We start from the raw sequence: 26985 nt of genomic DNA, 5'->3' as shown, positions 1-26985 counted from the left end.
TATTGAATGCAGCACTTTAACAGCATCATCTTTTAGGATTTTAAATAGCTCGGCTGGAATACTGTCATCTCCGCTAGCTTTGTTGTTACTAATGCTTCCTAAGGCCCACTTGACTTCACTCTCGAGGATGTCCGGCTCAAGTTCAGTGACCGCACTATCAAAATCAGCCGGAATGTATACCACAGATTAGGAAAGGTATTACCGAGTCCAAGAGGTCATCAGCATGGTTAATTAGCAGTGTCAAGGAAGTTATTAGAGGAAAAAAGGTTTCCTTCAGAAAATGGAAGTCTTGCCCAAATGAAGAGAACAAAAAAGAGCATAACTTGCAGAAAGGAAATGCAAGTAGACAAGAGATGGAAAAAAGTATTTTGAGATGCATATCACGAACAACAATAAAGAATGCTTTAAATATATTGAAGCAGGAAACCAACTAGGGATGTGATTGGACTGTTGGACAACAGTGGAGTTAAAGGAGAACTAAATGAGGATAAGGAGACTGCAGAGAAGCTGAATGAATTATTTTCATTTGTCTTCACTGCAGGAGATCTAGAGAGTCTGAGGAACGGAGGCAAATAATGGTGACAAAAGATGAAGTTCTCAACCTTACTGACAAATTTAAGGCTAATGAATCACTGGGCCCAGATGGTGTCCATCCTAGAGTTGTTAAAAGACTCAAATGTGAAATTGCTCATCTCTTAACAAAAATATGTAACATGTTCCTAAGATCAGCCTCTGTACCAGGGGAATGGATCCAGTGGATATCTGGGAAATCACAGGCCAGTTAGCCTAACATCTGTTCTAGATAAATTGGTTGAAAGCATTATTAAAGATTAAATTAGTAAGCATATAGAAGGGCAAGCCCCACTGAAAAAGAATTAATATGGCTTCTGCAAAGGTAAGTCCTGTCTCACCAACCTTTTTGAGTTCTTTGACAGTATCAATAAATATGTGGACAGGGGTGATCGAGTAGACACTGTCTAATTGGACCTCTAAAAGGTTTTGACAAGGTCCCTCACCAAATGGACTGGAGCAACTCCCCTGTGGGGAAGGGTTACAACATCTGGGACTGTTCAGAGAAAAGGTAAGTAAGGGGAGACATGATATGATAGAGGTGCAAAAATTATGCATGGTGTGGAGAAGGGAGACATTTTTATCTCTCTCATAATACTAGAACCTGGATCATCCCACAAAGCTGATTGGGGGAAGATTCAGGACAGCACATAGTTAAACTATGGAATTGGTTACCACAAGATGTAGTGAGAGCACTAATTTGGATGACTTTAAAAGGGCGTTAGACAAATTCATGGAAGATAAGGCTATCAATGGCTACTAGTCCTGATGGCTATATGCTACTTATCAGAGGCAGTATGCCTATGTACCCCAGTTGCTAGGGAACATGACAAGAAGGGTGCTTTTGCACTCATATCCTACTTTTGGGTTTCCCACAAGCAGCTGGTTGGCCACTAGGTGAACCAAATTCTGGACTAGATGGATGTTTGGTCTGATCCAACATGGCTCTTCTTATTCCTTGATCGCATCCCCAACTCTCTCTGCATTCCAATTGGTGTTTCCTTAGCCATTCTTTAAGGCAGGGGTGGGGAACCTTAGGCTTGAGGGCCAAATCTGGCTCTCCAGGTTGTCCCAGATGATGACACATCCCTGCCCAGGCTCCACATCCTTTCCCCAGCCATGAATGGCTTGGTGGTTTCCAGCTTGTATACATTTTTTTCTGGCCCCACGCGCCACTGAAATGCAGCCAAGGAGAGCTTTTCTGAACTAGAATTCTGCCCTCTGGTTGCAAAGGCTTCCTGACCCCTGCTGTAGGCTTTCTCCACCCCAAATCAGTGCTGCATTGATCAATCGCCAAGCCACAATATTTTGTAACATCGACTCCTCATTACTCATTTTTTCTTGGTTGTTTAATCTCAAATTGTGAAAACTAACAAGTCTCAGGGGCCTTATGAATTGTTTTAAATTGTTTCGAAATTTGGGGTTTTAAAAAAAAGTTTTAATGTTAAATGTTTTAGGTGTAAGTTACCTTGAGGACTCTATTTGGGCCAAAAGGTGCTTCATAAATTAACAAATAAATAATATATCCCAGGGCCATAAAGATTACACAGGCACTATTTGCAGGAAGAAGATTAAGCCTTTTTCTTTGACAGTAAAAAGGTAAAGGTGTCCCCAACCAGTCGTGTCCGACTCTAGGGTGCGGTGCTCATCCCCGTTTCTAAGCCGAAGAGCCAGCGCTGTCCGAAGATGCTTCCGTGGTCATGCGGCCGGCGTGACTGAACACCGAGGTGCACAGAACGCTGTCACTTTTCCCACCGAGGCAGTACCTATTTATCTACTTGCAATTTCTTGCTTTCGGACTGCTAGGTTGGCAGAAGCTGGGACTGAAGACGGGAGCTCACTCCGTCACGCAGCACTCGGGTCTCGAACTGCTATCCTGCCGACCTTCCAGTCTGCAGTTCAGTGTCTTAACCACTAAGCCACCGCGGTCCCCAAACAAAGAAGAACTGTTCTTTGACAAAGAAGAACTGTTCCAACAAAGAAACTGTTCTTTGACAGTACTGGATGGTTTGTATGGCTGAGCAGTGCCTCTTCATCACCATCATTTTGTCTCGTTCACATTCCAGAACCAAGAGTAAGAATCTTTGCTCTTCTTTCCAAACCAGAAGATAGAAGAAAGTGAAACCTACAGGGGTGTCATAAGCAAAATGGAAGGCAGAATCTGGAGACAGTGGGCAAAATCCAACATAAATCCTCTTTTGAGTAAACCCATTGAAATGAATGGGACTTAAGTTGGTCATGACTTAAGTTCCATTTATTTCAATAGGTCTACTCTAAGGGGGGCTTATATTGGATTTTGCCCAGTCATATGCAGCCGGAGATGGTCAGTTCACGAGGGCAATAGCAGCAGGAGCCACAGATGCCAATACTTGAGTTTTGCCTGGGTCTTATGCAGTGGCATCTATTGCTTCTCCTCCTCCTCACCACTGTTATGTGGGCCAGAGTGAAGAAGCGGGCTGCAATGACGAACAGGAGGCGCAAGTCCTGGGAGCTCCTGTCAGTGTCGCCGTGCTGCAGTTTGGGCCCCTGGCAGGTGCCCAATCATGATTTGAATAGCTTTTAAAGGGGGTTAGCCAAATTCATGGAGGCTAAGGCTTTCAGTGGCTACTAGTCACGATGGCTATGTGGTGTGCGCTATCTCCAGGATCAGAGGCAGCATGCCTCTGAATAGCAGTCACTTAGGAACAACTGTGGGAGGGGGCTATTGCCTTCATGTCCTGCTTGTGTGTGCCCCAGAGGCAGTCAGTTGGCCACCGTGGGAAACAGGATGCTGCATTATATGGACCCTTGGTCTGCTCCAGCAGGCTTTTTTTAGGCTATGGTTCTGGAAGGGGGGGGGAATGTAGGGAAGAGTAGCAAGCCCAGTACACAACAGCCTCCCTCTCGACAAATACACACATGTCCTTCACTTTACTCTTCCAGTACCCTTAATATAGTCCAGAGGCAAACTTGCATTATAACAAACTTTATTAACAGTCTCTGTCTTTGCCCCAGCACAACGGCCATTCCATGCAGCAGGGGAGTGGCTTTTCACCTCCACACGATATGCAGCTCAAAGCCCTCCCTGCCGACTCTCCCAAGGAGCTCACTGTAGTCGGCCTCATGGCTGTCCAGGCATTCCTCCATGATGAGGTAGCTCAGCTGACTGTACGAGGACAAGAGAAGGTGGATGCTACAAATGGTCACCTTGTCTTGGACTAAGATGAGCTCACATCCTTAAACACCTCATCCAGGGAGAAAGGCAATCGACCAGCTCCAAAATTTCCAGGCACGGGGAATGTTTGAGCAGGGACACAAGGCTTGCGCCTAATACCGCTGCATGCTGGGAAGGCAGAGGCTCATCTATGTCAGTGGGCATGAAGGAAAAGTGACAAAGTTTAGGGAATGCGTGGGCAGTGAGGTTGATGTCCCAGTACAAGGCCTCAAGATCTGGGTCACTGCCGCAGCTAAGTCCCTCTGGAGAAATGTCCTCAATTTCTTCAGATTCAGGCAGAGGCTCAGCAGAGCATGGAAGGACAGCTCATCTTCGAAGGAGAAGCCAGTGAATGAGAGGGATTGAAGTTGGGACCTAAGGCTCATCATCACTGGCAAGAGCTCCCTCAGATCCCTGTTTTCCATGCAGCTGATAGTCAGGTGGGTGAGGTGGCGCCACGACAAGAAGATTTGGCCCAAGCCAGGACTGTCTTCTAGCAACACAATAAGTGTTTCCAAATGTGGGCACACAGCACTGACCACAGGAAAAAAGGACTCCTCTTCAGAAATATTTCCTTGAGGGGCAGCGTGGAGCTCTCCTCATTCATATGGCTGGACACCCTGCTCTGCACCAGTTCCTCCAGGGAGAGAAACCCAGGGGCAATCGGGGCATCATCAAACTGCTGATGGGGATAGCAGCCTTCACAAAATGCACATGGAACAAAACACTCCTGTGGCTGCCAAGGAGGCAGGCTCCTTTCCTGGCTCTGGGTGTACAAGCCCCGCCCCTCTTGTGTGGCTCCATTTTCTAGTGGCTGGGAATGATTGGCCTAGCATGGGTCTGTCTGTCACCTACTGGTCACAAATAAAGTTTGTGGCTTGGAGAAAAATCCCATAAAGCCTTCAAAACTGCACCCCAAAACCATTTATTCTGAAGAACAGCCACTAAATTTAAAGTCCGAATTCCCAAATCCTGCAGCTCAGAAATAACAGCCTAGTAAGAACACAAGAAGAGCCCTGCTGGGTCAGACCAAGGGTCCATCTGGTCCATCTAGTCCAGCATTCTGTTCCCACAGTGGCCAACCAGCTGCCTGTGGGAAACACAGAAAGCAGACATGAGTGCAAGAACATCCTCACACCCAAGTTCCCCAGCATACTGCCTCTGAAACTGGAGGTAACATATAGCCATCAGGACTAGTAGCCACTGATTGTCTTCTCCTCCAGGAATTTGCCTAATCCCCCTTTTTAAACCATCCAAATTGGTGGCCAGCACTGCATCTTGTGGTAGTGAATTCCATAGATTAACCGTGCGCTGTGCGGAAAAAGTGCTTCATTTTATCTGTCCTTAATCTCCCCATCACCCTGTGCTGTTGTTTCTTTTCCCCCTTATTCTGGCTTCCAATGACCTGTAAGGTGGGCTAGAAAAAGAGATAGTGGCTGGCTTGCATCCCAATCGTGCGGGTGTTTTCACAGGCATGAGTGCAAGACCATTCAATGGCTGTATGCACGTACATGCCAACCCTGTGCAGATGTCTGCCCCACTTTCTTCCATGCTGTCCTAGATGGTTGCCACTCAGAAGACCTTGTGGCAGTGATCGCGTTGGTGTGCTGTAGGTGGGAGTACTATGGAGAACCACCTCAGCGTTACTGCCTTATCTAAAACAACTCCACACACACAAAAGAAACCATTAAAATGACCATTCCAAGCTCTGCATGATGAATTTATTCAGGGGAGGAGAAAAGGCACTTTTAACACCAAGTGAAATCCTAACTGTCAAGCCTTTCTCCTGCATGACTGAGAAGGGAGATTCCCCCATCCATCCTGGGAGGAAAAAAGCCCATCAAATTGGTGAGCCAAAGGGAGAAGAAGCAGTTGGTGAAGTCAATGGGAGGGGGAGGTTCCAAGTACATGCACTGAAGGGGATGGGAGACCTTAAGACTGCTACTCTAAGTAGACTTACAGGGCACCCCTATATACATGCCTACCCAGAAGCAAGCCGCACAGATGTCAATGACACTTACTTCCAGGAAAGGTCAAGAGTATTTATGAAGCCACAGCCTGAGTTCCACTTCACAATACAATCTATGCAAAAACTCCATCTTTTAATGTAGATTTTCTTCCTGTTGCAGTTAGAACTGACACTGGCCTCTAAACAGTTTGAGGATTGTAGCAGTAAAGCACAAGGTTTGTGGAGAAAGAGAAGATGTCCCTGTGTCCTTTAAAAAACAAGTACAGCCTTACAGCCAATGAGTTTACTTAGAAGTAAGCACTGCTGTGTTCAGGGGGATCTCAGAGAAGCATTTGGGATGGTTAAGCACTTTACAGTTCAAATCTGTGCGTGTCTACTCAAAAGTAAGCTGTCAATGAGACTTACACTCAGGTAAGTGTGTATACGATTGAAGGAAAGAATGCAACCCCCCCACATACCTGGGGAAACTCTGATGCACGTGTGAGAGAGGGGCAGAAACGGTCACTGGAAGCATGGTCAGTGACCTGCCCCCCCATCTGTTGTCATGACAATGTTATTCAACACTGCCCAGCAAGACCCCCTAGCACATACCCACACAATTCGCTAAAGGGGAAATACACAGGGGGGAAATGGCAATTTCAATCGCAAGCACAGAAAATGCCAGGTTTTCCCCGTTCTGAGATAACACGGGAAGAGGGAGGGGAAGTTGTAAGACAGCAGCAGGCGAACAGAGGGGTTGTTTAAAACTCTGGGAAAACCAGTTACTAAAGAAGAAGGATCACGCTAAAAAACCAAGGTGTAAAGCTGGCCAAGATCCTTCTCCTTCAAGCAGCCTCCTTCCAGTCTTATCTAATGGGTGGTTATTGGCATCCTGTGCTTATGTGCTCTGCACCTGTTGAAAGAGCTAATTAGGTAAGCACTTGCTTCTCCCTTGGCCATAAGGAAGAAGTGGGGAGTTCCAGCTTCTGTAAAGGGGATGTTGGGAACTGATGTTATCTGTCAGAATATACTCTAGTCACCGGGTAACAGCCCTATGTGGGATGATTGATTGTATGGCTACTAAGTTTTGTTCCTGCTTTGTTTTCCTTCGCATCTTTTACTTGATGCTTGTAATAAACTCTGCCCCTTGAGTTGGAGCACGGGAAGTGATTTCAGAGCAAGCTCAAGGGAAGGAGGTATGGTTCTTTTCTCTCCCCACATGGTCCAACTTATCTGGATTATAGGCTACCAAAGGAAATAAGGAGGAAGACTTGGCTGGTTCGGTCTCTTCCCAAGGAGTATAATAACTCCCGAAATCATCACACTGCCTCATTCCTCTTCAAAATCATCTAAGCCAGCGATCACTTCCATGTGGTAATAAAATCTATAAATCAAATTATGTTGTGTGTTATCTACGTTCCACTTCCTCTTCTGGGTCACCATTTGGATCATATAGAATGATCTATTGGCACTTAACTGGGAGAAAGTCTCATTAAGCTAAATGGAGCTTACTTCTGAGTAGACATGTTTAAGAATGTCTTGTAAATCCCCCTTCCACTTTTAAAACAGGGCTGTGCATTAGCAGTGAAGGCAAAGGAACTGTGAGGAGGTCAGCCTTCCCAGGTCACCATAGCAAAATTATTTTATGTCATGTCTCCTTATCCTTCTTTGCTTTGCATCCATCCACTCTTTGCTCCTTCTGATGTTCCGATTTCCGATTGTTGTTCCCTCAATCTGTGTTTTTCTGTGTCACTTTGGGTTCTTCTAGACTAAACTTGGATTTAGCTTGGCTCCCATTCCACCTTAACTATGCTTCTTAGGGCAGTTTGTCATCAGCTGGTCATTTGCAGAAAGAGCTTGGCATGCATGAATGAGATGTGCTGTCAATAGTGCCTAGATGGCCCAAGGAAAGGAAGATCCATTCATCTTCATCCTCCTTTATGAAAGCTCATGCCACAATCACTTAGTTATTAAGGAGCCAGAAGTCCCTTTGTCAGGAGGTGTCCAACGTGTGGCCCTCCAGATGTTGCTGAACTGCAACTCCCAAGGACCCTACCTGGCCTTGCCAATGGTGAGAGATTATGGGAGTGGTAGTTCAGCAACACATGTTTGACATCTCCGCTCTTTGGGTTTTTTGACTCAGAAGGCCTATTGCTGAAGAAAATCTTTACTTCACCACCTCTGAGCCCAGTTGGATTTTATTTAATTGAACTTACTTTCTAGTAAGTTAAAATAGAATTGCAGCTTCCATTTGCATTAATTATAAACTGCAGGAGGTGGGTTCCAAGACACCGCTAGTCCTTCCCTGTTTTATTATAATTCAGCACAAGGAAACCTGGATATCTCAAAAGCTAGCTCCCTAGATTGTGATTTTTGGTTATTCCTAAATAAAGTATCACCCTACTATAATTATTATTTTCTTCTAATTAGGAAACATGGTTGCTCGCATTTATTTCCTCCCCATCTGAATTTGGGTGAGAAAGCTCAAAAGGAAGTGTGGGTGCATGGAGGGCAAGTTGTAAGCAGGCACAATTTGTGATATGGAACATTATCATCAACTAAGAAAATGATTCTCTCTCACACAAGCACCATTACCTGGGCGCATGTGTGTAAATGAATACATATGTTCCTCTGTGTTCAGAAAGGCTTATGTCTGAGTAAGTCTCCACAGGATTCCAGCATATGCTTTTCCTTTCCCTCCTATCCCCACTTCACCTCTGTTTTATCAATCTGTAATAGTGATACCCTCAACCATCAAAATTACCTCACTCTCATCTTAGTCGACAGTTTCCTGTTATCCCTTCCCCACTGTCAGAATGCTGACAGGAACAGTAGAATTCCTCTCAAAATACTGGAGTCCTGGCAGCACTCTAGCTTCAGAGTGAAACTGAGCATGCTCGACATAACTGCCAGCAATTGGAAGAAAACCATAACAACTCTTGAACCATTACTCAGAACTTCACCAAACCAATGAAAGACACATCTCCTGAACAAACTTGAATAAAATTCAGCAGTAGTTCTCACCAAATTCGAAAAACGTAGATGATACGCCATGGAGTAAAAAGTACAAATGTGTCAATTTTCAGCACTTTTAACTTGCTGTAGCTATGGGAACATTTATCAGATTGCTTTGAATATAGAGCTTGCATTCCAGGATTTAGTAATGGCAATTGGCTTTGAGGGCTTTCCAAGGGGCTTAGTCAAATCCACGGAGCATTTCAGTGACATTTTCAGTGGCTATGGATGGAAAGCTCTTAATACTTAGGAAAAACAGCAGGAGAGGTGGAGAGGGCTATTGCAAGACCAGTATGGAATGGCCTCTCTCTGGCTCAATACCCATACACTTCACTGGCACTTGGCAAGGTCCCACTACCAGCACTCTTAATGTTGTTCAGAGAAAAAACTTACATTATAAAAACCAAACTTTATTAATACAGTCTCTGTCTTGGCCCCAGCACAACCATAACTACCTCTCCATGCTGCAGGGGGGCTGGGGTCCACTACCATGTGATATGCAGGTCAAAGCCCTCCCTGCTTACTCTCTCAACTAGCTCATCATAGTCTCTCTTGTGAATGTCTGGGCATCCGTCCAGGCTGATGGCGCTCAGCTGATTGTCTGAAGACAACAGCCGGTGGATGGTGTGAATGGACACCTCATCTTCGATCAGGTAGAGCTCGCAGAGGTGTTCCAGGGCAGTGCCAGGGGGTTTCAGCACCTCCTCAAACACCCCGTCCAGGGAGAACGGCAGCCCAATGAGCTCCAAGTATTCCAGGCATGGAGAATGTTTGAGCAGGGATACAAGGCTTGCTCTCAAAACCGCTGCATGCTGGGAAGGCAAGAGCTCATCTTCATCCCAGGGCATGAGGGAAAAGTGAGTAAGCTGAGGGAATTCAAGGGGAGGGAGGCCAATGTCCCAGCCCAAGGCCTCAACTTCTGGCTCCCTGGCAGAGTTAGGACTCACTGGGGAATGGAGGGAAGCCCAAAAAACCTGGAGGTTTACGCAGTAGCTCAGTATGGTGTAGAAAGACAGCTTATCTTCAATGGAAAAGCCACTGAATGCGAAGGATAGAAGCTGGGCCCCCAGGCTCATCACCGCTGGCAAGAGCTGCCTCAGCTCCCTGCTTCCCTGGCAGGTGAGAGTCAGCTTGGTGACATGACGGCATGACAAGGGGGTCTCAACCGTGCCAGGGCCATCTCCTATCAACACTGTCACCATTTCCAAGTGTGGGCACAGAGCAGAGACTCCGGGCAACAAAGCTTCATTTATGTGAAATATTTCCTTGAGGGGCAGCGTGAGTGTGGCGCTCTCCTCATTCGTGTGGGTGGACATCCTGCCCCGCGCCAGCTCCTCCAGGGAGGGAAACCCAGGGGCCACCTGGGCACTGTCAAACTGCTGCTGGTGGATCAGACACACAGCTTCTGCGAGCTTGTCATGGAAAAAGAACTTCAGGCTGGGCAAGGCCAGCAGCACAAAGGCCAGGGCCGAAATCGGTTCAGGACTGCAAGTGTTGGTCTCGAGCACATAACTCCGGAGCATCTGTAATGCTGGGCAGAGGAAGGAACCTGAACTGGGGTCATAGGCCAGATGGAGGAGGGAATCTGGGCACAGCCTCTCGCAGCCAGAGATGTCCAGTTCACAAAGGCGCTGGCAGCAGGAGCCCACGGCAGACAATACTTGCGTGTTACACTGGGTCTTCATGAGATTTAACCTCCTGAGACATGGCAAACCTTTCACCAGTTCAGCCAGAGCACCTGCAGGGATCAGTTTGCAGTGCCAGAGATCCAGCGAGGACAGGTTCTGCCTCAGGACACAGAAAGAGAGTCAGTGAGCAAATGCAAGGTTTGCCATCAGCTGGTCATTTGCAGAAAGAGCTTGTCATGCATGAATGAGATGTGCTGTCAATACTGCCTAGACGGCCGAAGGAAAGGAAGATCCATTCATCTTCACCCTCCTTTATGAAAGCTCATGCCACAATTAATCACTTAGTTATTAAGGAGCCAGAAGTCCCTTTGTCAGGAGGTGTCCAACGTGTGGCCCTCCAGATGTTGCTGAACTGCAACTCCCAAGGGCCCTACCTGGCCTTGCCAATGGTGAGAAATTATGGGAGTGGTAGTTCAGCAACACATGTTTGACATTGCCACTCTTTGGGGTTTTTGCAATAGCAGTCTAAGATGTGGAATGTTCCACTGTGGAGTGCACCCCTGTCTAACCAAAAGGTAAGAGTGAAACCATGAGATGCCATCCTTTCAGCAGGTCCTATTGCTCTATGAAGACCGTGGATTTTGTATTCTTGCAATGCAGAACAAAACAATATGAGACAGAGACAAGATAAAATAGTGTGATAAAAAGCAGGAAACGTGTGTGGAGAAACAACTAAATATAGATGTGACTTGGTTGCTCCCAGGCTCACTCTAGGCCAACCAGATCCCCCTTCCTGTGCCACTGTAAGGTTCCGAATTGTCTGCTGTAACTGCTCTCCACTCCCTTGAATCCTAGTCTGCAGGCTGTGGACTAGCTGGAACTCCCACTTCCTCCAGGGCTATCAATGGGTCTGGAGCGCTTTGCTTCCAGCTGCCCCCCATGCTGTTAGAAGTGTTTTGAGTCCAGCTTCCTGCTGGAGTGGATGGGATAGAAACAAAGAGCTGGAAAGAGCCGTAGAGCAGTTGCCTCAGTTAGATCCCTTTGTGTAAAAACACACACACACCCCACTTACTACCACTCTTACCAAGCCAGAGAGCAGCTTGTCTGTCCAGATCAGGGCATGTGTGCAGTGGTACCATCAAGGCAGGACTTTGGGACATGTGCAGAGCCCCACTCAGCAAGTGAGCAGGAAGCCCCCAAATGTAACAGGGAGGGATTGCTACACTCGAAGCAAATGAAGAAATACCGCTGACCTAAGGAACCAGCCATCGCCACCACAAGACCAGAGTACAAAGTTCCCTAATTGCTGCACTATTGCAGCCATGGGCAACATGCTTGCAGAGCAGATTCAGGGGTATCAAGCAAGTAAGCCAAGCCACATGCTACAAAGCAGGGGAGAGGCCTTGCCACTACAAAGGTGCCAATGCGATCCATAAAGAGCAAGAGGCCCATGTAGGCAAGGAGAGTGCAGGAGGCAAAACCTATCTTGGAGACAGGACCTTCCCAAGAGAGCCTAGTCCAGTTCACACCCCCTCACCTTACCTTGCAGCGCAGCGTGATGAGCTGGGCCATGTCCTTGCTGATGAACTCTGGGCAGATGCTCAAGTTGAGTTTCCTCAGCTGTGGCACAAGCAACAAATGCAGCATGGTATAGTTCAGGTACTGGCTCTCTCCCATTAACTGGAGCAGATCCTGGACAAAGGAACCAGCTGGGTGGAAAGAAAAGGAAACATCACCCAAATGTTAACTCCAAGCTTTGAATGATGGCAGCGCAGGTTGAGAGGGAGCGGGAAGGAGGCTTAGGCACGTAGTGTACTGTGAAGTTTGGGAGCCAGGAGCCATTGGTGAAGAGGGGAGAGGATATTCACCGGGACATTATTTAGTATATTTATACCCTACCTTTCTTCCAAGGAGCTCATGTTGGCGTGCCTTGGTCCCTCCCCCCACCACTTTATCCTCACAACTTTCCTGTGAGGTGGGTTCAGCCCCCCACGGTCACTCAGGGAGCTTCATGGCAGACTGGGATTTGAACTTGGGTTGCGGTTACACGGTTGCTGACCAGTCATTCTCCAGTGTGTGTGTGTGTGTGTCCCAGTTTGGATTTTCCCCTAGAGATTCCTTAGCACAGAAGTGGCCTTGGAGAAGTGGCCTCGCCCCCCTCCCCACCTTACCTAGCCAGATGTGCACACTGCAAGCTTGGGCAGGTCTAGAGCATCCTTGGGTGCCACGGAGGCAGAAAGGGGAGGAAACCCCTGCACATGACTGTTCAGAAGCAGCCCAAGACCCCTTTCAGTATCACAGGGAATGCTGGTATGCTGCTTTTGGATTGTGCAGAACTGGTGGTCCAAAAGCCCTGCTCCCTCCTTATTCAGACTGAAACTGTACCATGGTAAAGTCAAAGAAGAAAGGAGGAACCAGCTGCAGCATCATGCATGCCTTCTGAACATTTCTGCAATACTCCCCTGTGCCGCCTCCAATTTTTCCAAAATGAGGAGGCCAGAGCCTCCTGCAGCCTTTCACCCAGCAGTGTTGCACACTGACCCTGCACCCACCCACCTACTAAACCCATCACAAAGATCACACTGCTACATTTATCTACCTGCTAGGTTTTCTTTTAGCTCTTCTCAGGTGAACAGGCACCAGCTTAAAGGAACTCCTGCATGTGCTGCTAGGAGGGCTCAAGGTTACACTGTAACTGGCCACCTGGCGATCAGGCCACCTGATTGCTTCAGCACTTGCCCAGGTCGCCTTTAAGGGCATGACACAGTAATCAGAAGGCTGCTTCCCCACAGGCCTGGCTGCAGTGCACATCCACTGGGACAGGATGGCTTTTCTGTCGCCTGTCCCCTGCTCCCAGCAATCTCTCACCCAGTTCGCTGAAGGGCGCCTTGATGTAGGGAACACGGTACTGGTCCAGGTAATTGTCCGCATCATCCTTGTCCCAGATGTGGTTCATAGTCAAAGCCACAGTCTCCAGGCACAGCCAGTACAGCGAGTTAAGAGGCATTCTCTTGGGCATGGTGGTCCTAGGCACAGAAGTGTGATGAGAAATATAGGAGAAAGGGGCTGGAAATAGATGGGGCTTCCTTTTATAGCGGGCAAGGTTTAAGAGCTGGGCCAATGAGGGAAATGAAAGCTAAATCCCTCAACTCATGGCCCCGCCCGCTCCCAGGGGGATTGGTTAGGTGCTTGCCCCATAAGCGAAGGGAAACCAGGAAGGAGAAACGCAGCTGATTCCACCTCCGCTGGGAAGGAGGCAGTGCAGACAGCAGGGACAAGGCTCCAGGAGCCCCCCCGAAAGCTGGGCCAGGGAAACTTGGAGGGAGAAACGCAGCTGATTCCACCTCTGCTGGGAAGGAGGCAGTGCAGACAACAGGGACAAGGCTCCAGGAGCCCCCCGAAAGCTGGGCCAGGGAAACGAGGAAGGAGAAACGCAGCTGATTCCACCTCCGCTGGGAAGGAGGCAGTGCAGACAGCAGGGACAAGGCTCCAGGAGCCCCCCGAAAGCTGGGCCAGGGAAACGAGGAAGGAGAAACGCAGCTGATTCCACCTCCGCTGGGAAGGAGGCAGTGCAGACAGCAGGGACAAGGCTCCAGGAGCCCCCCGAAAGCTGGGCCAGGGAAACGAGGAAGGAGAAACGCAGCTGATTCCACCTCCGCTGGGAAGGAGGCAGTGCAGACAGCAGGGACAAGGCTCCAGGAGCCCCCCCGAAAGCTGGGCCAGGGAAACTTGGAGGGAGAAACGCAGCTGATTCCACCTCTGCTGGGAAGGAGGCAGTGCAGACAACAGGGACAAGGCTCCAGGAGCCCCCCGAAAGCTGGGCCAGGGAAACGAGGAAGGAGAAACGCAGCTGATTCCACCTCCGCTGGGAAGGAGGCAGTGCAGACAGCAGGGACAAGGCTCCAGGAGCCCCCCGAAAGCTGGGCCAGGGAAACGAGGAAGGAGAAACGCAGCTGATTCCACCTCCGCTGGGAAGGAGGCAGTGCAGACAGCAGGGACAAGGCTCCAGGAGCCCCCCGAAAGCTGGGCCAGGGAAACGAGGAAGGAGAAACGCAGCTGATTCCACCTCCGCTGGGAAGGAGGCAGTGCAGACAGCAGGGACAAGGCTCCTGGAGACCCCCAAAAGCTGGGCCAGGAGCCAGTTCCAGTGCCCAGAGCTCCTCTCTTTTCCTAGGAGACATTCTCCCTCCCTCCCAGGAGCGCCTCCCGCCCGTTTGCCGGTCTCCCTGATATCACGGGGTGGGATGGCTGCTTTCTAAGTGGACCAGCTGGAGAAATTGAGGGGAGGGTGGAGCGACATCCCAGGAAGCCCCGTAATCGTCCCTCCAGCTCAGCTGAGCCCTGTCTGCCAGCGCCTGGCGGCAGACACGGATCTGCCTCTGGCCCGAGCGGGCGCTCTGACGCGCTTGCCCTGGAGATCGGGGGCGCGCCCGGCCCACGTTCCGGCAGGAGTGCAGGCACGGAGGCTGCGCGGTGCCAAGGTCGCCAGCCCGTGCTCTGCAGCCCCGCTGCCTTGGAGGCTCGGCATCCCAACCTGCTGCCTTCTGCGCCGCTCCAGCGCTCCGCGGAAGCAAGCGCGCAGGGGAGAGAGCGCAGCCTCGACAAAACGCACGCGGCGGGAGGGAGCGGGACGGCTCCAACAGCGGCTAGGGAGGCGGGGCCCTCGACTGCCTCTGCGTGTGCAAGCCCCGCCCCTTGCGTGTGCAAGCCCCACCCCTCGCGTGGGGCCCCTTTTCCTAGCGCGGGGGGAGATTGGCGCAGCAAGGCGCTAAAAGGGGCCCATGTCCCGCCACCTACTCATCGAAAATAAAATGTGCGTCCTGGAGAAAAATCCCCCAAAGCTTTCACAACTGCATCACTAAGCTGTTTGTGTCGAAAGCAGCCTAAGCATTTGAAGTCCCAATGCCCAAATCCTGCAGCTCAGAAACAAAAGATGCCTGCTCTACTCTGCAGGCCAAGCAATCCCATCTGCAGTTTCCCACTCCCCACAAATAGATCACAAGACGGGAATCAAGACCACCTTCTGAAAATCGGTTACTACGTAGGGCGCAGCGTGTGGGTCCTTTCCCTCACTCGCGTTGATTTGGGCTTTGCCAGCCCTGTCAAACCCGTGCACGAGGGCCAGGAGGGAAGGACCCTTGCTCAGGCTTTCGCTTGGCTATACAGCAGCGCCCATCTTCTGGAGCCCCAGCGCCGAGGTTCAAAAAACACATTTGCAGTTACACTCCTTTGAAAACGTTAACCCCACAGACACGCTGAACAGGGTGTCAAGACTGTACTGAGAAGCACCCATTTCAAAATGTTGAGAGAAAGGTGTGTGTGGCAACCAATGTGGGATAGGAAAATGGCCCATGTGGCTGTGGCATGCCCACTGTATGGACAGAAGGTGGCAAGATGCACACACCAACAGAAGCCCCTTGAAGTGTGGACGTTTAGTTGCATTTCCATTTGTAGCTCAGAAATAAAAGACTCCTGCTCTACACTGTAGGCCAAGAGATCCCATCTCTTCTTTCCCTTAGCCCACAAATTGGACTTAGGGCAAGATCGAGAGTAGTAGTAGGCCTTCATCTGGAAGCATGAACTGAATTCCTTATAGCCCAGATCCCCTCATTGGGACTTTTTCATTCATTCATTATTTATTTGTTACATTTACTGTATACCCCAGCTTTTCCTCCAAGGTGGCATATATAATCCTCCTCCTCCCCATTTTATCCTCACAACATCCCTGTGAGGTAGGTTAGACTGAGAATCAGTGACTGGCCCGAAGTCACCAAGTGGGCTTCACGGCCAAATGGGGACTTGAACCCAGGTCTCCCCAGTCCCAGCCCAACACTCTAACCACTACATCACAGAGGCTCTCTTAGGACATGAACACTGTGGGATATAGGACAAAGGGGAAACGGTCTAATTCATTGCTCAGACTGAGCCATCCTGCCATAGATAAACCCAAATACTTCATCCATCATCGTTAGTTTCATTGCAACTTCAAAACTATGTAGGGAAAAAGTGAAATTGTTTGACATGCTTACTTTTCCCCATCATATCTGTCCTCCATTCTAGTGGAAACAAAGTCGAAAATGTGTTAATCCACATATCCATCCGCTGTTATCCTTGCCTCTCCCACCTCCTTTCACTGTAGATATTTAAACTAAACAGGGGCCAGGAGCAATCTTTTTGTGCTTAGGTTACCCTCAGCCATCAAAATTATCTCCCTCTCATCTTAGTTGACAGCTTCCTGCTATCCCTTCCCCACTGTCAGAATGCTGACAGGAACAGTGGAATCCTCTCAAAATACCGGAGTCCTGGCAGTATACTAGCTTCAGAGTGAGACTGAGCATGCCTGACACAACTTTGCCAGCAATTGAATAAAGAAACCAGTAGCTTTCACCAAAGTTTGAAAAACAAACAGGGAGGGAGAGGCAGAGAATGTGGCGACATCCCAGGAAGCACCAGAATAGCTCAGCAATAGACACCCCCCGCCGCTTGCCTCAGCCCCCTCTGCGGGCACTTGGCTGCACACACACTTTCCCCTCTGGCCCTGATTGGAGGGGACTGCTGGATCAGACCAAGGGTCCATCTAGTCCAGCATTCTGTTCACACAGTGGTCAGCCAGCTGTCGACCAGGAACCCACAAGTAGGGCATGAGCGCAACAGCAGCCTCCCACCCATGTTCCCCAGCAACTGGTGTACATAAGCTCACTGCCTCTGGTACTGGAGGTAGCACATAGCCATCAAGACTAGTAGCCATTGATAGCCTTTTCCTCCAGGCATTTGTCCAACCCCTCTTTAAAGCCATCCAAATTGGTGGCCATTACTACATCCTGTGGTAGCGAATTCCATATAAGAAGTCCTGTAATCGCCCTGCTTCATTCGCATAATTTATCCTTTATCATAATTTATCAGTCATCGTCATCTTCCTTGTGCAGCTGTCCCATGTGTTTCCACTGTTTCTTCCATCTTTTTTTTTCTTACGGCAGAAAGTTTGTTAAGAAAGAAAAGATGTAAGAGAGCTGCACAATGTCTTCTGCTTAGACATGCTAGGAGCCCTCTGTTTGGAAGCACCCACAAGTGGTGGGATAACATGGCAGGTCTCCCTCCAAATGGAAGAGAACCTCAATTGCACAACAAAAGCCTCATCTGGATGGACCCTGGGAACAAGCACACCAGCAACACTTCTCTGCCGTTGCCAGCCCTTGCTTCACTTGTTGAGGGCAAATATCTACAGCACAGAGCTGGGTAGGCTCCTCTTGTGGTTGAGAAACCTGGCCTTTGTGTTTCCTGCAACTTCTCACCACCATCCCTACCAGGTTTCCCTGAGCCATCATCCCGTCGTCAGTCAAATGCTGCACCTGCCCTGTGAGAACGTCCAGTTCCTAGACAGAAGTGTACAAAATTATGCATGGTGTGGAGAAAGTGGCTAGGGAGGTATTTTTCTCCATTTCTCGTAATACTACAACCCAGGATCATGCCATGAAGCTAAATGGTGGGAGATTTACGACAGATAAAAGGAAGTACTTTTATTGTGTTGTCCCATATGAGCCTGCCCTGGTATTAAGATAATTGGGGGAGGCTCTTCTCTTGGTCCCACCACCATTGGAGCCGTGCCTGGTAGGGATGCGAGAAATGGCTTTCCTGATGGCTGCTCCCAGCTTCTAGATCTCCTGGCCAAGAGAGGCTAGGTTGGCCCCCTCTGTGTTATCCCACCACTGTCAGGCAAAGACATTTTTATTCAGGGAGGACTTTGGTGTTTAAGCTGGTTTGTTGTGGAAGGGTGCTGTCTATTTCTTTCTCTTTTTAATTCTATTTGTAGGGATCTCTTTTTCTGTTATGTTCCAGGATGAGTGTATGTTATTATTTTGAGCACCATTTTGGGTGGAAACATGGGCTCTAAATTAAATAAACAAACAAGTGCTTCACACAATGCATAGTTAAACGATGGGATTTGCTGCCACAAAATGTAGTGATGGCCACCATCTTGGATGGCCTTAAAAGGGTGTTAGACAATTCAGGGAGGATAAGGGCATCCGTGCTTTCTAGTCATGATGGCTATACAGGGTGGCCCAAAAGTAGGTATACAGTTGTTTAGAATGTTGATGGGAGGGGGAGAGAATTTTCAGTCTTCCAGTACTACTTTAGAATCCACTTTCTTTGTTCTTGACTCAAGTTCGCTGCCATCATTCACAATATCAGAAAAAACAACAACACTAATCAACTAAACAACTGTATACAGACTTAAGGGCCTCACTCCCCTCACTCTTTACACTTAACTGATTTAACTGTCACTCCCTGTTCCCAACTGTCATTCTGACTCCACCCACACATCTTCTACTCACACGTTCTCTCCCCCTCCCATCAACATTCTAAACAACTGTATGCCTACTTTTGGGCCACCCTGTATATTGCCTCCAGTATCAGGGGCATTACGCCTATGTACACCAGTGGCTGAGGAACATGAGGGGGAGGGTCCTATTTCACTGATGTCTGACTTCCCAGCTACCCATGGGCATCTGGTTGGCCATTGTGGGGACAGAACCTGTTGCACTGAACCCGTTGAACAGGATGTAGGTCTTGATTCAGCGGGGCTCTTCTTAAGTTCCCTCTCCCCTCAGCGGGCTGCCATCATGCCGCTAGTCGCCACCCTCGTGCTGCACCTCCAGATGTCCCAAAGACAGGCGAGACCCCGAGCGGAGGGCCTTTGCTTCGGGCCGCGGTGGTCATGTGCGGGTATGACAAGCCCAGCAGAGCCAACCTCAGCGTGAACGAGGGAAAGGATCCACGCGCATTGCGCCCTGTGTCTGAACCACCCAGACAGCTTCGGCTATTGGGCGGTATAGAAACGTAACAAATAATAATAGTTAGTCTGTTTTCGGAAGGTGGCCTCGATTCTGACCGCGGCACGATTCGCGGGCTGAGGGAAACAACAGATCAAGCCCTTGGGGCAGCTCGGCCTACGGGCTACAGCGCCAGCCCTTTATTTCGGAGCGGCAGGATTTGGGAACTGGGACTGAGAAGTCAGAAGCTCTTTTCAGCGTGAACGATTCCTGCCCAAGCCACACATTGTATCTGTGACCAGGGGGCGGCGGCCGGGGGGCCTTTCGGGGGCCTCGCTGCCAGCAACTCCCGGCGCTGGAAAAAGGGGCCACGGCGGGAGAGGCGGGCCTCGCGCGCGCTGCGCCGGGAAAGGGACCCGCCCCCGTGGCCGCGTTTTGGTGCCCTCGCTCCCCGCGAGCTTTGCGAGGGCTGCGATCCCCGCCGGTGCGCTTCCTCCCGAGTAGTCCCGACGCGGCAAGGGAGCGGATCGCGGCCGCTCTGCCTCCAACGCAGCGGGCCAGCAGAGGACGGGCGAGCGTGCTCGGCGCGGGCGCTGCGTAGCGCCCCCCCCCGCCCCCATCTCTTGCTGGCGCGCAGGCCCGGCGATCCCTGGCCTTCCTCGGCGAGCGGGCGGCGCCACCTACTTCGCCCCACGGCCTCGCCTTCCCGCATGACCTCGCCGGCATCAGGACAGGCAGTGGTGCAGAGGCGCCCACCCGGCCAGCCAGCGCGGGAAAAGAGATCCGGCGTCCGCCGCCCTGTGCTGCGGCGGACGGGGAGAGCCGCCCCTCGGGGCCGGGGAGAGGCCCTTGTCTGCGGCTCGCACAGGGGCTGGGCCGAGTCCCGGGGCTCCTGCGTGCCTCCTCGGGGGCTTCCTGAGGTGTCGCCAGTGTCGCAGCCAGGTAAGTTTAAACCCTGGATTTAAGGCGCGATCCTATGCATGTTTAGGCAGAAAAAAGCCCTACAACTCCTATGCATGTGTAGCATAGGATCGCACCCGAAATGGCCGGGGGGGGGGCGCCTTTAGATGGCCATGCGCGGTACTTCAGTTGTGCGCACAGCTCGCCTTTCTCTTCCCCCTCCAACCGCCCTCCCACGCTTACAAACTGTTTCCCCGTTCCCGATACGTTAGAACAACAACAGCAATATCGTAAATGTTTTTAGCTGTTTAACTTCTTCTCAAATTTTGTACGCTCGAGATTTTATGTTATGTTTGTATTACCTTGTATCACAATGCGTCATCTTTTTGTGAGCTGCCCAGAGAGCTTCAGCTCTTGGGCGGTATAGAAATGAAAGAAATACTAACGATGCTGCCAGGCCTATATGAGAATAATACTTTTTAGTGTGCAGTTTTACATTTTAAATTCGCTTGAATCATGACTGCAGGAATAAAATGGAGTTTGCTTCCACTGCCCTGATGCCTTCATCACCTGCTGCTTGCCAGCTGGTCATTTGTGCCCCCCCCATCCCCAGTCTGTGGGGCCCTAAACTTTGGTCCCCAAATCCAGCTCTAGATGCACCACTGGGTGCTGTCACATCCTCCCTTGCTCCCCCCCTTTCTCATGCCCCAAGGCTCAGTCCCTCTGGCAGATGCATGTAAGATGCAGCCATGAGCCCCCCCCCCCCCCAGACATCAGTGGGGCTGGCACAGTCAGTATTCCTGGGAGGAAGGGAGCTTAGGGCTGTGGACTGATCCCTGGGGGCTTCTAGAAACTTGTCCAGTCTGGTGGCATTGCCTCCTCCTCCTCGGGCTTTCTAATCGAGGGGGAAGCCAAGCTAGGATCTGCTATGTGTCCCCTACCTAGTTTTTCCTGCACTTATAGGGGAAGCTCCTGACATGCCTTCCTTGGGAGCGGGCACGTAGAGCCCTGATTCCCAGGAGACAGGCTTCAGCTGCCTCCGTGGCCTTAGCCAAGCTCTTACATTTCATCCATCATAAAAGAAAGTCATGTCCATCTATTTCCAGCACGTTTCTCCTACTGTTCTCCTGCTTCGCTCTCGAGGAAGACCATGCCCAAGAGAAGGACAGTCTGCTCATTGCGAAGGCTGTGCCTGGAGAATGTGGCTACAACTATGGAGCATCTCTGGACCAAATATTGCACGGAGAGCGACCTGCACCAGTACTACGTCTGCACCACGTTCACTCCCTTCAGCGAGCTAGGTCAGAGGCACATGACAGCTGGGGTGGGGGCTTATAGAAGAGCACATCAGTCAGGGTTCAACTGTGGATTTCGTTGTCACAATATGTAGTGATGGCCAGCAATTTGGGTGGGCATAGAAGGGATTGGACAAATTCATGGAGGAAAAGGCTATTGGTGGCTACTAGTCCTGATGGCTATATGCTACCCCCAGTATTGGAGGCAGTGTGCCTCTGTATATTGGTTGTTGAGGAACGTGAGCGGGAGGATGCTCTAGGAATCATGTTCTGCTTGTGGATTTCCACTAGTTATAATGGCTACATGCTACCGCTAACACTGGAGACAGTATGCCTCCGTATGCCCATTGTTGGGGAACACAAGTGGGAGGGTGCTGTTGCACTCATGTCCTACTTGTGGGCTTCCCACAAGCAGATGTTTGGCCACTTTGGGAACAGAATGCTGGATTAGATAGGCCTGTGGTCTGATCCAGCACTGCTGCTCTTATGTTCGTGATTGCACCGCAGGTGGACATGTGGCAAAGCAGCTGTCTGATTACTGCCCTGCACACTGAAAGGCAATCTGGGCAAGTGTGGAAGCAATCAGGCAGCCAGGTTGCCCCGTGGCCAGTTACAGTGCGCATCCTGGAGCCCTCCTAGCAGCACGTGCAGGAGTTCCTTTGAGCTGGCGCTCAGTCCCCTGGGAAAAGCTCAAAGAAAACCCAGCGGGTAGCTAAACCTAACAGTGTGACCTCTGCGATGCATTTCGCAAGTGAGCACTACTGGTGGATGTATTGAAGATCAGTGTGCAACACTGCTGGGGAAAAGGCTGCAGGAGCCTTTGGCCTCCGCATGTCGGAAAACTGGAGGAAGCGCAGAGAAGAACTGCAGAAATGTTCAGAGGCATGCGTGATGCTGCAGCTGGTTCCTCCTTCCCTGTCTGTCTGACTTGATGGTGGTGCAGTTGCTGTCTGAACAGGGAGGGACTTGGGGCTTCAAATATGCCCGCACCCCAAAATCGCTTTTGAATTGCCAGCTCTCCACGATCCAAGAGCAGCATGGCAGCAGCATCCTCTGTGATAACAGCAAGGGATTCTGGGGTGCTTTTGTTGGGCCATGAGGTTCAGGACCAACCCCAGTTTGCAGGCTGTACATCTGGCTACATAAGGTGGGTGGAGAGTGTTCCCTTCTCTAGGGCCCTTCTTCTCTCCAGCTACCTGTGCAGGCAGATCTGTATGCTAAAGGATCTCTAGCATTTGTGACCACTAGCCATGCTGGCTGCAGAAGATGGATGCTGACGTCCAAAGCATCGGGAGAGTGCCATGTTTGGGAACTGTATCTCTTCAATCTCTGGATTTCTTTTTATAAAAATGCAAATGGGGACACTGGAGAATGACTGGGCAGCAACTTTGTGTCCCAGCAGGCTGCTTTTGCATGCTGATTGGTGGACTCCGTCTGCCCCCCACAACAGGTTTGCCACTGCTCTTCCCTCTGCTCCTCCCCATGCTACAGGCAACATTGGGGGTGGGGATGGGAGCGGGGCAAGCAAGTGAGCCAGAGGAAGGGGCGCTTCTCCCTGTCATGTACATTCACTCCTGGAGTAGATAGAAAGTCTGTGTGTGCCCGGCACAGAGTCCTCTTGTTCTCATGCCCTCATCTTCCCCATCCCATGTTTCCCTGTAAGAAAGATTTCTGTCCCTTGCCCAACTTTCAGATCTCTGTCCATTCAAGAAATCAAGAATTGGCAGCTGCGTGGGTTGAGGGGCGCGGGAGAGAGCAGGCATCACTCCATGGGGGCCAGAGCTGGCCTCGAAGCTGCCTGTTGTTGACCTCTAGTCTGTAGAGCACAGCTGTTCCAGTGTGGTGTGGAGGTTCGAGCAGCTGTCCACAACTTGGTTCCCTACCTGATGTGTCGGATTGCAATTCTCATCAGTCCTAGCCAGCATAGCCTATGATCAGGAATGCCAGGGGATGTAGTCCAAAACATCGGGATTGCACCTGGTTGGGGGAGAAAGTTGGACTACGACTGGGCCCCAGTTCAAAGGCCCGTTCTGCCATGAAGCATCCTGGGTGGCCACAGGCCACTCATTCTCTCACAGCCAAACCTACCCCACAGGGTGGTTATGAGGATAAAATAGGAGGAGAGAACTACGCTTGCAGAATTGAGCTCCTGGGAAGAAAAGTAAATATACTTGGGGCGCAATTTTATAAAGGGCTGGATGCGCCCAATCTCGTCTGATCTCAGAAGCTAAGCAGGGTCAGCCCTGGTTAGTACTTGGATGGGAGACCGCCTGGGAATCAGGCTTCCTGCACTGAGCAGGGGGTTGGACTCCATGGTCTTGTAGGCCCCTTCCAACCCTGTGCTTCTGTGAGAAACTACGAGAGCCACTGTGGTGCAGTGGCAAGAGTGTTGGACTAAGAGCTGAGAGAACCGGGTTCTAGTCCCCACTCGGCCATGGAAGCTCACTGGGTGACTTTGGGCCAGTCATAGACTCTCAGCCCAACCCACCTCACAGGGTTGTTGTTGTGAGGATAAAAAGGAGAGGAGGAGGATAATGTAAGCCGCCTTGGGTTCCTTGCAAGAGGAAAAAAGGCAGGGTATAAATGCAAGCAAGCAAGCAAGCAAGCAAGCAATAAATAAAATAAAATAAAATATGATCCTGTCGAGATAGACGTCAGCCTCCGAACTTGGGCAGACGGAGCGCAGGGGGGATCTTCTCCTCCGTGCTCCAGCTGCCTTGCATTTGTGGCTAGATGTGTGTTTCCATGTGTCTAGCCACGGCTTTGAGGAGGGGGAGTGAAGGGGCCCAGTGACCTGATAGGAAGCTGTCTAAAGTGGCTTCTGCAGTCTCCTCCCTGACCCCCTTCTCACCCTCTCTGTGTTCTGTTTACGAGCGCAGAGACTGAGGTGGCATGGAAAGAACTGCACTGGCTATGAGGGGGAGGGGAGTGTTGTTTCTGGGAACCAGGGTCGGACGACTTCGATTCCCAGAACTGAAAAATCCTATAGCCATCTAGACAGTGTCTAGTGGGATTGCTCTCTTAACAACATAAGGGGATGTCTTGGCGAATCTCCCCTCCCTTTTTCACCGTTGGCTCCCAAACTTCAGAGCAAACTACTTGCCTAAGGTGGCGCGCGTGCGCACAGGCACATGTGCACGCAGAGCATGCAAAATTCTGAGTGACTGTTTGGGTGTTTTCATTTCTCTCTACCCAGCTGGCATCCTTGTCCAGGAGCTGCTCCAGTTAATGAGGGAAAGAGGGCGCCTGAACTGTCTTGTGCTGCCCTTGCTGCTTGTGCCACAGCTGATGGAGCTGAACCTGAGCAGCTGCCCAGAGCTGGTCAGCAAGGACATTGCCCACATCATTACAATGCGCTGCAAGGTAAGGGGTGTGTGTGTGTGTGTGTGTGTGTGTGAATTGGATCTCTTGGGGAGGTCCTGTCTCTAAGTTGGGGTTCCTCTCCTGCCCTCTCCTTGCCTCTGTAGGGCTCCTGTTCTTTCTGGATCCCACTCGTAGCTTTGTAGTGGTCTGGCCAGCTGTATGCTTTGCAACATGTGGCATGGTTCACCTGCTTGATACGCTTGGATCTGCTCTGCAGGCACCTTGCCCATAATGGTGCTGTTAGGCAATTTCAGACTGTGGATTTTATGGCCTTTTGGAGAGTGTATGTATGTGGTGAGGTGGCTCTTTAGATCAGGCATCCTGAGCAGGGCTTTCGGAGGCACAGGTGCACCCTCGAGGCCTTTAATTGCGCCCTTCTGGTGATTTCTATGTATACAAGGCATATCTGCTAACTTCCTGGTTGCGCTATATTTCTAAGTCTGTGGACCTAGTTTCGCTGTAATTTTAAGTCGATGTACCTCAACTTGCCATTTTGACACGCCCCCTTGCTCTCTGATTGGCCAAAGTAATAGGTTACAAACCGGTGTCCTTACTCCCATCCTGTGTCTGCTAGGAGCAGGTGTCAGTGGTGGGTTGCTGTGTTGGAAGGTAAACGTCCCTTTTGAATGCAAACCAGCAGTACGGGGATGGGATTGAGTGGGCTGTGGTCTTTTCCATCTGAGAGGAGCACAGGCAAAGGGAAGGCATTTCCTGCCTGCTTGCTCACCCTTCTATCTGCATTTTTGGAGGGGTGAAGGGGATGGCGCTTGTCTCCAACCCTTTATTTTTGTGTGTTGGGAGGTGGGTGAGTAAATTTCCAGCACGTTCACTCATCTGCTGACGTTGCTTTACCTTCAGGCTTTTGTGTTTGGGGTGGTGGTGATGAGGGGGGCATTTCCCGTTCTCCCCCATGGCTGCCTGCCTTGTATTTGCTATAGCACTCTGGATGTTGTTTGGTGCGTGTGGGGAGCACGTGCAAAGTTAAGGATTTTGCCATGTGCTCACTCGCACATCTGCACTATCTTTGTTCATTGTGTGTGCTAGATGTCTGGGCTCGCTGGCTGCTCCACCCAGCCCCCTTTGTTTGTTTTTTGCGGTGTGAGGTGGCGGAGGCCTTTGATGGGGGAGGGGGGAAGCCAGAGCTTTTCCCTGCTCCTTGCCCACCCAACTTCTTTCTGACTTAGCCCCCTCACCATGGTGGCCATTTTGTGAGTGGCCATGCCCCCACCATGGCAGGCATTTTGCCACTGGCGCCCATGGTACTTTGTCAGGATTCCAAATGTGCTCACAGGCTGGAAAAGGTTGGCGACCCCTGCTTTAGATGGTAACATGTATTGCCTCACTTGCTTCAAAATGTGCTAAGCCAGCCCTGCCACATTTGGGGGCCCTCCTGCTCACTCTGATGAGAGGGGCTCTGGCATCTGCCCCAAAGCCTTACCCTGATGGTAGCACTGCAGACTTGCCCTCATCTGAACAGACAGGCTAGAGCAGTAGCAGCAGTAGTAGTAGTGGTGTTTTTTTAAACAAAGAGCAGCTCTTCAGCTCCTCCCACCTCTTTGTTGCTGTCCAATCTGCTGCAATAGGAAGCTGAACTCAAAATTCTTCATAATAACAAGGAGAGCAACCCATTGATAGCCCCGGAGAAACTGGGACTTACAGCTGGTCAGTATCATGCAGACTAGTCTGAGAAAGGAGCGGGCTAAAGGGTCTAGAGCAGACATTTCAGAGTCAGCCCTGGGAATGCGGGGGGGGGGGGGGAATCTGGTGGGCCTAGGACTGAGAAGAGCGAGGCTGGGAGCTACAGAGGCACCCGTGTGTATACCTGACCGTAGACCCATATACCTCATTCCTCCACACCTGCTTCGCTCGTTTTGTCCCGTTATTTCCTCTTCCTCATGTTGTTTTGATCAGTTTTAGAAGAAAATAAAATCCAGTATCTTGTGCAGCCCCCAGCGTGATTGCCCAGACCCCATTTCTATATTCTTTGTCTATATTCTTTGTTAATAAATTTAATAATAAAAATAAAAAAATTGGGGTGGGTTAGGGTATTTTAGAAAATGTTTTTATTGTAGAATTTTATTGTTTTAAACTGTTTTATTGTACGTTGTACATCGCCCCGAGTGGCTGGGTGACCAGCCAGATGGGCGATTAATACATTTAATAATAATAAATAAATAAATATTTAGAGCTGGCGTCAGGAGAAGGCGTGTTCGGGCATGTGCCGAGGGCCCACACACGAGCAGGGGCCCGCTGACAACTGGAGTTGCTGCTCCTCTTCATGGCAACCTGCTTGTTCACCTGC

General features: G+C 50.3%; 2 protein-coding genes and 1 pseudogene across 6 annotated transcripts in view; 1 reads left to right on the top strand and 2 right to left on the bottom strand.

Annotated features, from left to right (window-relative positions):
* Nucleotides 1-3501: 3501 nt before the first annotated feature.
* On the bottom strand, nucleotides 3502-8316 carry LOC146355408 (uncharacterized; annotated as a pseudogene).
* LOC146355407 (uncharacterized) lies at nucleotides 5454-20164 on the bottom strand. Of its 4 annotated transcripts, XM_084830598.1 has the most exons (5): nucleotides 18888-20135; nucleotides 16384-16410; nucleotides 13223-13380; nucleotides 11897-12063; nucleotides 8701-10510 (listed from the first exon to the last, which is right to left on the bottom strand). In XM_084830598.1, the coding sequence occupies exons 2-5, from the start codon at nucleotides 16407-16409 to the stop codon at nucleotides 9212-9214; spliced, it is 1650 nt and encodes a 549-aa protein (XP_084686724.1). In that variant the 5' UTR covers nucleotide 16410; nucleotides 18888-20135; the 3' UTR covers nucleotides 8701-9211. The 4 variants fall into 4 exon arrangements, with proteins under 4 accessions (XP_084686727.1, XP_084686724.1, XP_084686725.1 ...); XM_084830601.1 differs by lacking the exon at nucleotides 16384-16410 and having other exon boundaries at nucleotides 5454-10510; nucleotides 19810-20164; XM_084830599.1 differs by lacking the exon at nucleotides 18888-20135 and having other exon boundaries at nucleotides 16384-17039.
* LOC146355406 (uncharacterized) overlaps nucleotides 19529-26985 on the top strand; it is a 32290-nt gene continuing 24833 nt past the window's right edge. Inside the window, exons 1-3 of one of the 2 annotated variants that reach the window (XM_084830582.1) lie at nucleotides 19529-20067; nucleotides 21132-21326; nucleotides 24517-24683. In XM_084830582.1, coding sequence (XP_084686708.1) covers nucleotides 19836-20067; nucleotides 21132-21326; nucleotides 24517-24683 — 594 coding nt within the window. In that variant the 5' untranslated portion in view covers nucleotides 19529-19835. The remainder of the gene's footprint in view (nucleotides 20068-21131; nucleotides 21327-24516; nucleotides 24684-26985) is intronic. The other variant, XR_014787170.1, reaches the window with a different exon arrangement.

Source organism: Heloderma suspectum, chromosome 2 (genome assembly GCF_057233095.1).
Source record: "Heloderma suspectum isolate Gila_16-S chromosome 2, 16-S_ref, whole genome shotgun sequence".
NCBI lineage: Eukaryota > Metazoa > Chordata > Lepidosauria > Squamata > Helodermatidae > Heloderma > Heloderma suspectum.
Note: the sequence above shows the minus strand (reverse complement) of the source record. Positions and strands in the feature narration are given on the sequence as shown.